The sequence below is a fragment of the Columba livia genome, chromosome 4, assembly GCF_036013475.1.
Source record: "Columba livia isolate bColLiv1 breed racing homer chromosome 4, bColLiv1.pat.W.v2, whole genome shotgun sequence".
Taxonomy (NCBI): domain Eukaryota; kingdom Metazoa; phylum Chordata; class Aves; order Columbiformes; family Columbidae; genus Columba; species Columba livia.
Genome location: NC_088605.1, coordinates 12087392 through 12102801, shown reverse-complemented (window position 1 = coordinate 12102801; position 15410 = coordinate 12087392). Strand labels below are relative to the sequence as shown.

The 15410-nt window shown below is 39.0% G+C and overlaps 1 protein-coding gene across 8 annotated transcripts in view; it reads right to left on the bottom strand.

The window, feature by feature from the left end:
• The window catches only part of AFAP1 (actin filament associated protein 1), a 119589-nt gene that overhangs the window by 25052 nt on the left and 79127 nt on the right, over positions 1–15410 (bottom strand). For all 8 annotated transcript variants that reach the window (XM_065062553.1, XM_065062554.1, XM_065062555.1 and 5 more), the window contains 3 exons: positions 13079–13258; positions 3426–3518; positions 2290–2374 (listed from right to left, as the gene is read on the bottom strand). In XM_065062553.1, coding sequence (XP_064918625.1) covers positions 2290–2374; positions 3426–3518; positions 13079–13258 — 358 coding nt within the window. The remainder of the gene's footprint in view (positions 1–2289; positions 2375–3425; positions 3519–13078; positions 13259–15410) is intronic.

Here is a 15410-nt window from a genome sequence, read left to right as displayed (position 1 = left end):
GCTAACATCCAGCCTATGCTTCTATTAACTTAATATGATATTAGTAATATTACAGCTCTGTGCACCAAGGCATGCTGAGCTGCTGAATGTAACATGTCAAGGATATAATTTTTTAAAAGTGCCTACCTGCCGAAAATCCTAGCAAATTAAAAAAAAAAAATAAAAATGCAATCAATCAGAAAAAATACCTTTTATTTGCAAAATAGAACTAACAAAATGAACTTTCAGAAATTGCATTCAGTGGCCTAATTTGGATTCCATCAACAGAGCAAAACTCTCTCTGCTGACAGGGCAGCAAAAATATCCATCAGCTTGCCCTGATACATGATTTTGATGAAAAATACATTTAGGATAGTTACTGATTGAGCTGCTGTAACTTTATCCCTGACATATCAATTCCCTTTGCAACAGGGAACATTTAGTGGTTATGGACTTGTGTAAACTGAGAAAAAAAGGACAAAAGTTCAGATGAGAAATGACTGTATGAATTGATGAACTGGGAAGAAAAATGCATGGAAAATAGAGAAGCAGTTTGGGACTCACAATGGGATAATTTATCAGATTTAGTTTAATTGCTAGGAATCATGGAACACTATTTAGAAATCATATCTGTAGCCAAGACCATACAAATCTGTCACCTGCCGCATGTGGTGCTGGGGAGGAAAAGCAGCTTTTCAGGTACGGGTCACTGTTCCCCAAACTCCAATACAGTGATGCATGTGTGTAAGCAAAGGTCTAATTCTCTCTTCCTAAGGTGAGGGTGTTCAGAACTTATATTGTACTCTCCAAACATGCAACGAGCTCCTGTGTTCAGGGGAGGAAGGCCTTCATGACTTAATCTTTTCAACTCTAAAGAATATACTGATTGCCCGACTGCCAGTGATTTTTGTCACAAAAGCCTCTTCTCATTTTCTTCCCTGCAGCAAAATGAGCAGCTGGTTGAGAGCGGAGCAGAGGCTGGAGACGACTGCTCTCCAGAAGCTCCCTTCCCACAGACTCCCTTAAGTGTTTCCTATCCATTGTTTGAAAAAATAGTGTAACTTCATCCAGAACCACTTAAAATGATGCCAGGGATATTTTAACCTCCTTGCAGTCATTAATGCCTATTCTTTTTACTACTACACATTGAAGGTCACAATTTTCAAAAGCAACTGCTATTTTTAATTGTCCTCCTTGAGACATCTAAGTTGGGCTGGTTTTCCACCAGCGTATGCTCCATCAGCATGCCTCCCGCAAGGCACCTGAGCCACCAGGCACTTTTGGACATCATGGACAACACAGCTTTTGGGGCACAGATGTTTATCAGCAGGTTTCAGAGGCTAAAATGGTACCACATTTTTTAAGGCTTAGTAGAAGATTTTATAGGGTGAAAACTAACCCTATACCACAACTTCTAGAAACCACAAAACCTGACATTGTTCCATACTGTTGCGCATGTCAAAGATCTGTATAGTCAGGAAATGTTGGAAAATGACCCAAGGAGAAGATAAAGCAAATGAGTCAAAAGGCGAGACAGCACTGGCACCAAGGCCAGTATTGACGTTGTGCTCAGTGCAGCTCACATTACCTGACAGCTGCACAAAACCGTCCCATCTAAATGATAGCATCGCTATATGGCAAGTCAACAAACTCACAGAATTTCTTCTGCTTTGAGAAGGAGGGAAGGGGATGAGGAAAAGAACATAGGGGTTGAGGCTTTTTACACATCACTCAGACAAAACTCCCTCTGGATTTGGGATGTGCCTCTGTTACATTATAGGGACTACAAAACACGCATGGCTCCAAAGCAGCATATGTAATATTATATACATATATACTAATAAACCCAGTGACATTACATGATTATGCACATTTTAGTCTGTTAATATAAATAATACATAATAGTTTAGAAGTGATATACCCACTATTTATGTTGCTACTACACAGTTACAGTAACTATTAATATAAGCGACTGTTAGTTGCCTATAGTGATTGCCCAAACTCTGAAAAACTGCACTTTTGAACACAAAAAAGGCTAAGTCAAAATTTCTATGTTCTGTTTCCTTATACTAATTATATCGACTTTTTTTTTTCTGCACAATAATAATATCAAATGCTTTCTCTTACTGAAAAATATCAAGGGTTCCCTCCTGACATAATTCAGCTTTCAAGTTAAACTGAATCCTAATAAAAATATTCAAAAGCATTACTGCCTGTTTTCCAAACACAACCCCCAAACCTATTTCACTACCTGTATCTCCCTATATGCACAAATTATTTACGCCAAGCATCTATGCATGTGAGATGTACCTTGATCTTTTCCATTGCACACAGTAGTGATTCCATTTTCCACAGCACCCTCCCCATCTGAGCTGGGCCTCTCAGATGACAACTTCTGCAGGGACAAAGAGGTTAGTAGACATAGAGCGTTGTCACCTTCACCAAATGAAGTGTCATGAGTCAATTTAAAAATATGCTTACTGTGAAATAAAACACATTACAAGCTCTCATCCACTTGGAAGAAAAATCAAATATAGTAAAAAATTCACTTCTAGAGATTTTTTTTTATGTTGTTGTATAGGCTTTAGAAAACCACAGAAATCACAAAATAGGTCTACATTTGAAAGTACACTCTGAACAGTGAAATAATAATAATTTAATAGCTCTTATTACACAAAATATTTTAAACAAATTTCTAGACTCTCTGCTCCTGTTTAATAATCTGCTGGGCAACCAACAATTACATGGATCAAATAAGAATAATTTTTAATTTTTTTCTCCCTAGGCAACATACTGATCATTCACTGCAAGGCTCTTCTCCTTCCTAATTCTTGCTTTCATATCCTGCTGAGTCAAGGCACCAGAGACAACCACACGTGAATAGCCAAGTTTGAGGCACGAAAGCTTGAAAGGGTCTGCCAAAACAGTGACCTCAGCATGCCCACGGAGCTCTTCAAGAAATAAATTCTCAAAAATAAAAGACTTTCCCTTAAAACTTTTGTATAATCTTCAGCTGTTCTTCCCTGATGGTCACATCCCTGCTGGCTCTTTGCACTTGACAGAGAGCGTCTCTGCATCACCACACGTGTATCAGAACTGCACCCTAAACGGCCAAAGAGAAGCTGCTAATGGACACAAGCCAGTCTGCTGCTTGTTCGTGACTAAATGAATAGATGTGGCAGAAGGCTTAATTCTGTAGGATGTGTGCATATATCCAAACAAACAAAAACAACACAGGGGCTAATAGTCTAAACCAGTAACATGAATCAGACAATAGTTATTGAAGATTGCCCCAAAAATTGGTCTAACATGAAAAATTTAATACACAAAATGAAGAAAGTAAATTCAATTTCAGCGTTGTGGTCTGCACATCCCCTAAACCATGCAGTGTCTAGCAGTGTCTCCGTAATAAGTAATTACAATGAATTTTGCATCCATAATCTTACCTTTTCTAGCTCCGTCTTGTGCACTGGAGAGCTAGACAATGGGCCATCGGAGTCTACTGCTCCCGTACAGTTGCTGCACACTTCTTTTATAACCTTGGGAGACAATGTAAAACTTACTAATTGTTAACAAAATACAAATCAGAGAAATTGTATATGAACGCGAAGGGAAATAGGAAGGAGAATCCCACAGACATTTACTAGGCTGGCAGGTGTCAGGCAGGCTGCCACTACACCAGCTTCTCCATGCTGCCTCCTGAAATAATTTCATGTACAACCTGGAGGAGACATAATGTCTAGAGGTGGACGGTTTCAGTTTCTAGACAAGCTAAGCTCCAAGGCTCTCCTGAATAAAGAAACCAACAGCACTGCTGATTTCCATGTGCTAGTTTTGCAACACGAACTCAGCTGACACCATCAAATTAATTTCATTATGATGACGAAAAAGTGGGATTAGATCCAAGGTCCCATGTGTCAAAGGACAAGAGTTTTGCATAATACACTACCCAGCTGCTCTTTTTTTGCTATTGGAGAATTAATGAAGTGCCGATCGACTTACAGTTAATACCACTGTGCAGTGGTATTCTGTGGTATTTTTGTATTATACTTGCACGTTGACATAAAGGTATAGGTCAAAGTAATTGTAAATGTGTTCTGGGAAATGGAAATAGCATTATGTCTGCTTTAAAAAGTTAAAGAAAAATTCAGAACCTGGAACTCACTGAGATTTTTATAGAATTTGAAGAACTTCAAAAACTGAAACTACATAAATGTAAAAAATATGCAACGAGTAAAGACTTTTGATGATTCTCTATGGACATAACTAATTTTTTTCTCTCTTGGGATGTTATCACCAGCCCGTTATCAGCCTGAAATTGTTCCTGCTGATGAGAACAGGTCCCAGCTCTCCATCCAGACTCATGTCAAGGGAGTGCTGAGCTTTACGCTACTGATTACAGCAGTGCAGCCATGCAAGGACAGCAGAGCCAAGGGAGCTAAGAAAGAAAAGCATCCTACTCTGCTGGAAGCATTACTGCTGGACACACAAACTTTCCCCTTTACATGCACGTGTTTACATATCCAGCTCCTCCCTTCACACTGTTTACAGCAAGCCCGGCCGGCAGGGAGGAGGGTCTGGCCTGAGAACTCCCACTTCCAGGGAAAACAGCAATTAGCTAACCGTCAAAATCCAGATTTCTTTCAAGGACAGGAAAAGCTAAACAACAAAAAATGTCTTTTCAGTTTTGAACTGAACAATGTTGATATAGAAGACATTAAAGAGCTAAAGATGGCCCCAAACAGTTCTTTCACAACACTGAAGTTCCCTTCTAGGGCAAAGCTAAACAAATTGAATGTTTATGGGCTTACAAAAATCCTATTGCTACAACTCATAAGCACATCATAAATTACAGGTACTATATATGCCATAAAGAGAGAAGGAGCACCAGTGCCATTTTACAGATGGAGTACTCAGGAACAAAGAAAGATTAAATCACTCACTCTATGTCACATAAAAGAATCTAGGCAGAGCAGGGAAATGAACCTACACTTTTATTTCTGAGCTAGGATATTAAAGCACTTCAGCAGCCTTTCTTTACTGTCTGAACTTCCCTATATCTTGTCCCAGAAACATAAGCATGGCATTTGATGTCCTTTATAACACAAAATTTAGATGTATCTGTTGCAGAGCACTTGCACCTTAAAGTTAAATGTAGCCCTAAATTCCCCATAATAATAAGAAATGTCTTCTATGTGTGCTGTTTTCCTTTCACTTGCTGGTCTTCAGTTTGGTGTAAATACACCACTGTTTTCTTCCTACAGAAATGTGTCTGTAGAGATTCTGAGAACATTCATTTCTGTCTCCTGCATGACCCTGATTCAATGGCTCATGTTTTCAGCATCTGCTCACACCACACAGTTCATTTTGGCACAGGCAGATAGTAATGGGAGTTACAGACAGAACAGAGGGAAAAGATTTGGCAGCATCAACTGAATAGTATGTGCAAAGTCACACACTCAAGTAAATCCGGTTCTTATCATACCTCACATATTTAAGGAGAAGCTAAAGTGTTTAATTGCATTGTAATTAAATTTTTATTTTAAAAATTGACACATTATCAAGTGGAAGTTCATGGCAGGATCAGAATTAAATGCACATTCAAGGTTCCAACACTTCATTCAGGTTCATGGGGCTCACTGGCAAAGCCTTGCTCATCACCTTCTATGTGCAATATAATTGTGTTCAATGCACAGCATAAAACTCATACTTCTAGAGCTCATCATGACGAAATGTCTTTGATATGTAACGGTTGCCTGGATGCACTCTCTGTAATTACGTTTGCAGACAGCTGCCATTGTAATGTGGTTTTCACATGCTTATAGCTTTAAGTCAAAATTTTAAGGATAAAACTTTCCAACACTGTTGCCAACTTGCATAATTTTAATCACAAGACTCGGCATTTTTGTCAATTTTTTCTGTGTTCCATATCCTGGAATCATACGAAAAGATCACTATTTTCATTAGAAAAAAGTTGTGAGAGTGGGGAAAGGAGGTCAGCGAACTTTTATCCGTTGCAATGAAATGTGTGAGTATATGAATAATTGTACCTCAATGGCTCCAAAAGTAGAAAGCAAATAAAAGGAATTCCCAAATGTGTTATTTTTAACAAAATGGCATAATCTGGAAGGCTGTACTGAGAATACTTTGTAATGGCACATACTCTGTTAATAGTTTAAGTTTTCCCACACATTAGAAAAGGGAAATAATTCTCTTTTTCTTACCACAAATGTCTTTGTACATTACATATACACATACACAGGGTGACCTGCCAGGAAAAATCAAACTGAGATCATAAACAGACTACGTATTCAAATATTTAAAATATATAAGCAAACATAATCAGAAAACTGAAGACCTTTCATTTCTTTGGATAGCCGCAAAACTAAATACGTTCAATGTAATCTTTTGTTATTCCATCACAAGAATTTTAAATACCACAATTACCATTACAGTGTTACAATTAGCAGACTTCAGAACTGCCTCAACTGCAGACCTGCAAAAAGCTTGTGTAGACCTAAGTATGTTATTATCGCTTATTTATGTTACAGAAAAGTCTTGAATCCCCAGCTGGATCAGGATATACACCAGTTTATCACATTGAATGCAGTGACATGAGGAATAGAGGGGAAATATTTGCAGGTACAAAGCTGGAAGGAGTCCCTGCCCTGAGCCATTGATAGTGACGGGTGAAGTCAGTGGAATTTCTGCCACGTGGTGTGTCTGGAATATTCCTCTCTTTAAAACCATCTTATGACAGAAACACTAGCACTCAGTATAAAACCTCCATACCTGCACTCACCTACAAATTTCTATAACTCTTATATCTTATCTTAAATGATGCACCATGACTACTTGCCCTACTTTTATTCTTTTTACCTGCAAAGTCAAATGAATCAAATTAGATTTTTCCAGGTACCTTCAAAGATCCAGGCTTCAGAAAAAAAGAAACCCACAGGCTATGCAGTGAAAGCAGAAAGCCAGCTGCTCGCCAGCCAGACCCTGCCACACAGAGACCAAACAAATTCTAAGTAAAAGTACTAAATTTGTAGAGGGTTCCTTGTGGTTGATCTCCTTGAGGCTCTATAAGGAATAAGACTGAGTCTTCCTGCATTTGAGGAGCTTGCAGACCTCTCCCCTCATTGATTCTGTGGGATGAGTTCAGGCTGCAGGTTGTGCTTACCCCAGGGATGTGATCACAGCATCTCAGCTCATGTTTTCATGAAACTCAGAGGAGATGCTCACACTTTTAACATGATTGAGTTCAAAAGTGATTAGGGAGAAAGCTGACAGCCTGACTGCTCTTTTGCTTCTCTTCTGTACATAACCAGGCTAGAAATCCGTGCAGCCAAGTCACTTCCTGTCACCCATCTACCCACATGTTTTGCAAACATGGGAATTGCTATAAACGGGACAGGCTGGGTCCTCTGTCTCTTGTCTCTGCTGCTTAACTTTGAAGATAGGAGTATGTTAAATCTGTAATCTGCTTATGCACAACACAGCAGAAGGAAAAGGGTTTGGCTCCAGACGTAAGTCAGTGTTTCTCATTCCTGAAACGCTCCTTTTCCAGTGCTGGAGGAGTACTGACTTCTGGGACTTTCATCATTCTGCCATGACTAAATTCTCATTTTCTCTCTCTTTTGGACCCTTACACAAAACACATATTAGTGTCAATCTCTTCCTCCTTAAGAGAACACCAAAACTCTCTTAGCAATTTGCAGAGAAGAAATGCCCTGAGGAGTTTACCTAGATAAATTAAGAGGAAAAGCAGAAATTATTCACATCATAGCCTAAGTCCCAAAAAGAAATGCCTTTTACCCTCTGTACTGGAAAATGTCATTCTCAAGCATGCCCTAGCTTGAAAAGCTTCATCTTTCTGCCTTACTGCTGTTTGAGCAAAGTGGGGATGAGATTCTAGCAGCGTAGCAGCCAGCAAGCCTATCTTTAGTGTGTGTATATCCCCTTAAAAATACTTTTCTGACATATTCAACCAAGACAACCTCTGTATCATTTCTCCTGCGTTATTACCATGTAGACTATTGCCATATATGGCCACTTGATCAGGCAGAGCCCAGAGGAGGAGGCGCAGGGTGGCTGGGGAGGGCGGCTGGAGGCATTGCTGCTGCAAGGGCACTGGTATCTCATGCAAGGAGAGCTGGATCCCCAAGCCCAGGCAATGCAGAAATCCAGACCACACTTATGGCCGTAAATCCGAGCTAGGTATGATCTAAATAGTTTTCCACCAAAGCTGCGAGGAGAGAGGAGGAATACTATCTTGTGGTGAAAGCAGGGGACCGAGTCTCAGTCCTCCTGAGTTCTGCTCTGAGATGTGCTACAGCTTGCATTTGTGATTTTAGTCAGGAACTTAAAGAAAACTTATCCCTGAGAAAACAAGCAAATAGGATGTTTGTGGTTCTGTATTCACTGGTGTTTTCTTTTTTTTTTTAAATTTACATATGCATCTGCTTTTTTAATGTAGCATATTGTTTTCCATGGTGCCAGTCACACACACACGCTCTGGTTCAGAGCCAGGATGGGGTCCTGGGCTCTGCCAGAGCACCCTGGCTGCATTCCCTCAGCCTGGCCAAGCTCTCACATGCAGCTCAGTCTCTTGTGTCTCCAGATCATGCCCTAAATAGCTCCTATGCAAACATACTGACCTTGCTGTGGTTTGTACCGAGATATCTCAAACCATCTCTCTGAGACAATAGGGGTGTAAGTCCTGGGAGGTTTAATTTAGTTTGTAAAGCCTTCACTGCTGGTGATCATGTGCTGTGCCAAGAACCCAGCCTGACCATCTTGGGACACTATGGTCCTGAAGTTACTTACAAACTAAAAAAACACTATATGCAAATCAATGATATTCAGTATGCATCCTCAAATACACTTTTTCCAGTCAGTTTTAAGGCACAGTCATTTAGCACTTGACTCAACAGCTATGAAATGGAGCTAATAACCTCTTTGGGGAACATTACTTGAGCCAAGAAAGTAATGCTTGAAGTGTTTTGAGATCTCCAGCTGGAAATTCCCATAGAAAGTAAAACCAGCCACACAATGTTTACAGTTACAAGCTCAGACTTGTGCTGATTTAAACTGGTAAAAGAAGAGCTCTGTCACTAGTTTATTCTTCAGGAAAATTCAGTCACATTAAGATTGAAGACCAGAAGTTACTTGACTCCCCTCACTAAGCCCAGCACAGTGAAAAAAAAAGATGTTTTTGAAAACTTTTATAAGAGACAACATGCAAATATCAGAGATCGAAACTGAGTAGGACAACCAGATTAACATCCTAACAAGAAGCGTTACAGCCTCTTTGACTGGATAGTCACAACCTTGATTTTCTTCTCTCTTCGGGGAACAAATCCCTCTTATTACAACAAGTTCAGAACTGACTGAACGTTGTCAAAATGACAGATGCAGGTATGTCTGCTTGTGCCTGGAACAGTCACTGCTCAATTACAGACCCTCAACTGAAGAGATTGCTGCAAAATGTCTGCACACCATAAAATGAAGAACAGTTAACAAAGGGTGCATAACATTAGGTAAAAATGAAAATCAAGGCCCGCGCTCCAAAACGATTGATTACCTCTCTTGCATGATAAATCATAAATGTATTTTTTGCAGGAGGCAATGTTAAAAGGAACAGAAAGCCTTGGGTCCAGACACCATGACCATTTCATTCTTCTGCTGGTCTTCTACAAGAAGCTACATCAGAAATTAATTTCCTTGGCATTCATCTATTTTTAATATTAAGAGCAGTTTTCTATGGCCTAGTTTGCAGGTCCTGAACACAGAACACATTCATCTGTATGAATGAAGCCACTAAACAAGCATCTTCTTGTAGTATCATGTTCTTAGCAGTCCTTTTATTTTTAATTTAGCATTTTCCAGGGATGCTGACAAGTAAGTGTGGTTTCAACTAGTCCGTTGGATGTGCTGAGACAAACAGGAAGATTTAAGACCTTACTTGACCACAAATGCACAAAAGTGCACACAGATGCACATACACTCAAGCGTGCATGGAAAAAGCTCATTTTTGGGCCAGAGTGTGTATCTGCATACATTTTTTTCATGTACATTTTTGTGGGAACATTTTAGGACTCAAGTCTGGAAAATTCCACCACTTTATGTTGCCCACCATATTACTGCAATGATCTCAGCTCTAGGCTGGATTTATACTAGTTACGCTTCTTGCTCTGAAATCTTGACAGGCTCTTTGGTGACATCAGCTTTTTTTCATCAAGCATTTGTTAGCTGGTAAACCTGAAACTCCCTCTGTGGTTTCCAGTCTAGACTTCAGTTCGCACTAGGTTTATCAGCTGGCTTTTCTGGTGTCATCTTTAAAAGAAAGGTCTAAAATATTCTGCATTTATTTTGCACTTGTCTTCCAATAGATATTTTAAAATTATTTGCTTAAGTAAGTGTATTTTATAGCATTTACATCTGACTTAAAAATAAAATCATCTGGTTTAGTTTTCATGGGAAAATCTGTCCTCCAAAGCCATTGTGAGTTTTTCACGCTCAAGAGTAAAGCCTTAATTTGACACTTACATATGAATTCATGAGAACCCATTGTTCCTGAGTGATAACCTGTCTTCACTAGTATATATTGGTCCAGTATCTTTGACAGAGAAGGCATGTTATAATTTAAAAGTGTTATTGCAGAGACGTTTCTCATTGTCACTCTCTGAATCTGCCGATTTCATTAACTACAAAAATCACACATAGGTGCCAGAATGCTGCAGAATGCGCCTTTCAATGACAGGCAGGGAAAGCTTAAACCACTTCTTCCAAGACAAAGAGTGATCTCTTTCTCAATATAGGAACTTCCTAAACAAAGCCACACATGACTTTCAGAAGCTCATTTTAAGTAAGGCTTGAACCAGCAAAAATATAATTATTTTCATAATAATTAAAACCCCCTAAATTTTGCTACCTTTTTTTAAAATACAAAAACAAGCGCTTCCTTCTCAAAAAGCTATACTTCTTGTAAATGCTGGAGCTGCTGCAAGAGCTGCACAGACCATTTTTGGTTAGCTGTCTGATAGGCGATTTGTACTACACAGACCAAAGTGCTGCAGCAGTGCTGAGGATTTGGAAGTTGAGTGTATGATAGCATTGCCATGTACTTGAAAGAATTTTATTAATAGAGAGTTTTATTAATAGAGATCTTTGCAGCATGAAGGAACTAAATAAAGTGCTGTCAGACTGTCTCCAAATGCTTTGCAGTAACATGATGTCCAGCCATTCACCCTCAGCACACAGAACTCAACATGCAACTGTACAAAATCTGGGATATGCAAAAATCTAGCACTGCTCTGTCCGCCTGTGTGGGGAATGCTCTACGTACAATTTAAAAAAGAAAAAAACAAAGAAAAAAGAAAACAATTTTTATGAAAGTCTGTGAAATGCCAACAAATTGAGCATTACTAAACCCGAGTTTGGAACAACACAGGAAATCACGGTGCAGTTACCATGATCTAATTATAGTGGAATTCCCTTGGAAAAGAATATGACTTATGAATTTCTTTTCACTCCAATCAGTGTTTTTGAAACTCTAGATGAGTTAATGGGACACTTGGATGGTGCTAGGTTTTAAAACCTAAAACAAGATACTGGTGTTAGAAGAAGCCTAACAAATATGTGGCTAAGATGAGTTTCTATTTAAAAAGACAATAGAGAGAGCATTTTCTAAGCTAAGAACAAACTCACAATCAAAACCAAATACACACAAACTGCAAACTCCCAAAAGGTATATTCAAATATTGCAAAATAGGAAATTACAGATTAATTTTGCATTTAGTAAATTAGCCCACAGCAGAACTCATACCTCCTAAGCTGAATTTTAGGTCTCCCGCTTCTGCAGATAAACTATCTGCCATAATGAAATTCCTGCATGTTTAATTGGATTGTATTTGTAAAAATACAATATCACAGAATCACAGAATCGACTGGGTTGGAAAAGACCTCAGAGATCATCGAGTCCAACCCTTGGTCCAACTCTAGTCCGTTTACTAGATCATGGCACTAAGTGCCATGTCCAATCTCAGTTTAAAAACCTCCAGGGACGGCGAGTCCACCACCTCCCTGGGCAGCCATTCCAATGCCTGACCACTCTCTCCGTAAAGAATTTCTTTCTAATATCCAGCCTAAATTTCCCCTGGTAGAGTTTAAGCCCATTCTTAGAAAAATAAGTACCATATAAAGTTGGATCAGAGCACAGCACGGAGAATGCCTGATGAATCTTATGCAGTCATACTTTTGCATGCACTTAAAAGGCTGGATGTCAAGGTCTTAAAACAAGCTACCGAAACTGTGGTGGTATTTTCCCACCGTACTTCACGATCCTCCACATTTGAGACTGGCAAAGTCCGACATAAATACTACTAATCTGGTTAGGATCTAAAGCTGCAGCTCTTGCAATGGGATTTTCCACATTTGCAGACACTGCGCAGAAAGGAGTGGAAGATGACAAAATCTCATGTCTCAGAAGTCTGCATTCCCAGAACAAACCGTAAAAGATGATCTCCCGCAAAACCAGGATTAGCAAACTTCATTCTACTTCAGGAAGTTGAAGGTTGCTCCATCAAGAGCAATTCAAACAGGTATCTCCTTGGAGATGCTTTAGGTGACTGGGATGGTGATATGCCTGATTTTTGGAGGGTAGCCTATGGCACTTATGCATATATACCACCCCAAAAAGCCACCTGAGTGCCAGCCCCCTCCACCTTAGGGAATTCAAACCTTCAGCTCACTACCAGTGTGCCCTAACCACCAAAGCTTGCTGCAGAATAAGCTGGAAATGAAGATGGAAATGAATTTGCCAGCTCTCCTCTTGGTGCCAGATTGTTGTGCAATTAGCAGTGAAAATCATACACAGCAGCAGCAGCTGTATAGCACTCGGCTGCTGGTAGCCCAAGGAGCCACTTCAAGGCCTGAACATTAAGTCTGTATTTCTGCAGTCCCAAATTAGATGAGATTTAGGTGGCCTGGATTTGCCTGAAAGTCACAGTCTGTATCTCAGTTTTTAACAGCAATTGAGCAGGAAACAGAAGCACTTTGTGGGTGGAAAAGCTCCTGGTCAGAAATTCCCCCTTACCTTTAGCCACTGTTCCGCCTGCTCTTTGCTCTGCACTGCCAGAACCAGGGCATCCGCTCCTTGGTGCGAGATTTTCAGCTCATGCTTCTTCTTTTTGCTGTCTTTGGGAATGTACGTGATACTGCAGTCATTCAGGAGTAGCTCCATCTGGGGCTGCTGGTCCTTGGAACTTTTGTAACACTAAATAAATGTAAGGAAAGTTCAAAAGTTAGATATCACCTTTCTGAACCCTGGGGGAAAGCTGTTATTATCTAGAAATACCATTTTAAAATTTTTAATATTTTTCATGCATCTCTTTACCACATACCACCGAGTTCAGCCAATGCCAACTTTGCATTTCTCCTCCTCATCCCCTCTATAAAGCAAAATTACTTCCAGACTGACATTAATCGACATCTTTTATTGCAAGACAGGTACAACATATGGAGAGCATTAAGCTTCTCTGCGTTATCCTCATGACTCAATCTTGACCTTGATCAGGTAGGAAGAGGGTGATCTAGTTATATCTGTTCCCATGTAGCAGCATAATAAACTTGTACAGTTAACAACTGTAAAGCCCAGATGCTTACCCTGCCCCACAGCAACAGCCCAGCAAATCAAGGCAAACTTATGCCAGTGCTTACAAGCCGCAGCTGCAAAGATGCTGCCAGGTGCCTTACTCAGCTGTTCTTCTTTTTTCAGATAAGTAAAAAAAAGTAGTCACACTGTGGAAAGGGGGCAGAGTAGCAGGATGGTAACTTTTTCAACTAATTCAGTTTAATCAGTCACTGCACAAGACTGCATCAGTCTCCATGTTAATTTACTCTGTGAGCTCCTGGCTAAAATTATATGACCGACAGAATGTTTTTTCCCTCGGTAGCAAGCGCTGTCAGTGAAGAGCTATTTCATGCTAGAACAGGGATGACCTGTTCCGTGTTTGAATTGGTGATCTGAAGAAGAAGGGTTTCATGTTACATCACTTGTCCTACAGACCAAGTCCCTGTCCCTATCTTCAGTACAGCTGTACAACATCAATACAGATGTACAACATCAGTACAGCTGAGGTTCCTAAAGCTGTCGTAGAGTGCCAGACTCCAGAAAAACATTTAATTGTGTATATGAGTATCCAGTTATTTTATATACTTATGTATGTGATCAGAGAAAAGCACATAAAACTTTTGCATGCCAGCATCAGTATTCATGTCATAACACAACTGTCAGGAAGACAGTAGCTGTTAAAATTCTGTTATAAACACTACAATTTAGGCTGAGCAAATATAGCCACTCTAAACTATCCTCTGCAAATCACTCATAATCCTCCTGCCTTCTTCACAGCCCATTAACTCGGCTTCTCTAGGTTGATTACAAATTTTAAGTTTATAACATTAAAAAAAAATTAAGTATTCAAGCTATGAGAGCTTGAAAACATACAACATTAGTCACTTTAAGAAGTACTAAACAGCATATAATTTCCTTTATATTAATTTAAATATTTTATTTATAATTATACCTTACTAAAATTGAAGTATTTATACATTAAAATACTTCAAGTGAAAAATTATTCCCTACTAAAACATCTACTTCTAATTAAAATATGTTGGGTTTATGATGACAGCTGCATTTATAACCCAAGCAATTACTAAACTCTAAGAATATACATATTTGTTTTACTTGCATACCTCATAAGCTAAATGTCTAAGTCCTCCTTCAAACAATAAACCAATCTTGTGTAACTTGGTCGATAGACTCCTATTATGATTTTTATTTTCTTAATCCCCACTACAGAATTACTGAAAGACAATCCCTATAAGGAAAAAAGGCTTTTCAGACCACACATGTGGCTGAAGAAAATAAAATAGAAAAAATAACATATTTCTATACAGAACAAACATAATTGTAGAAGAAATATTGTGTGACTTCAGAGGAAAATCTGCTTCCTTCTTTATTTTCTTGAAGCTGTTTATCAGACAGTCCTGAAATCTGATATGATCCTGACATATGGTAACAAAAAATGAATAAAGAATAATGGCATTATAACAATATAATATAAACTGAATCCGAATCAACGTTCTTTTAAACATTTAAATAGAGGAGGATACAAAAATTATATCTTCAGTGACCACTGGAAACTAGCACATTAATTCCAACTATATTTTCAGAAACCTCTTACCAAGATATCTCTATTTCATACCCTGTTATTTCCCATACCACCGTAAGCACAAATGTACTTGGAAAGGGACATCATAAGCTAAATTGTATCTGTGTAGAATAATGAGGTTCTGTAGAAAATGTTCTGTCACCTGTTAATCAGCTTCTAACATTCAGGATATTGCAGTAATTATTAGTTACATAG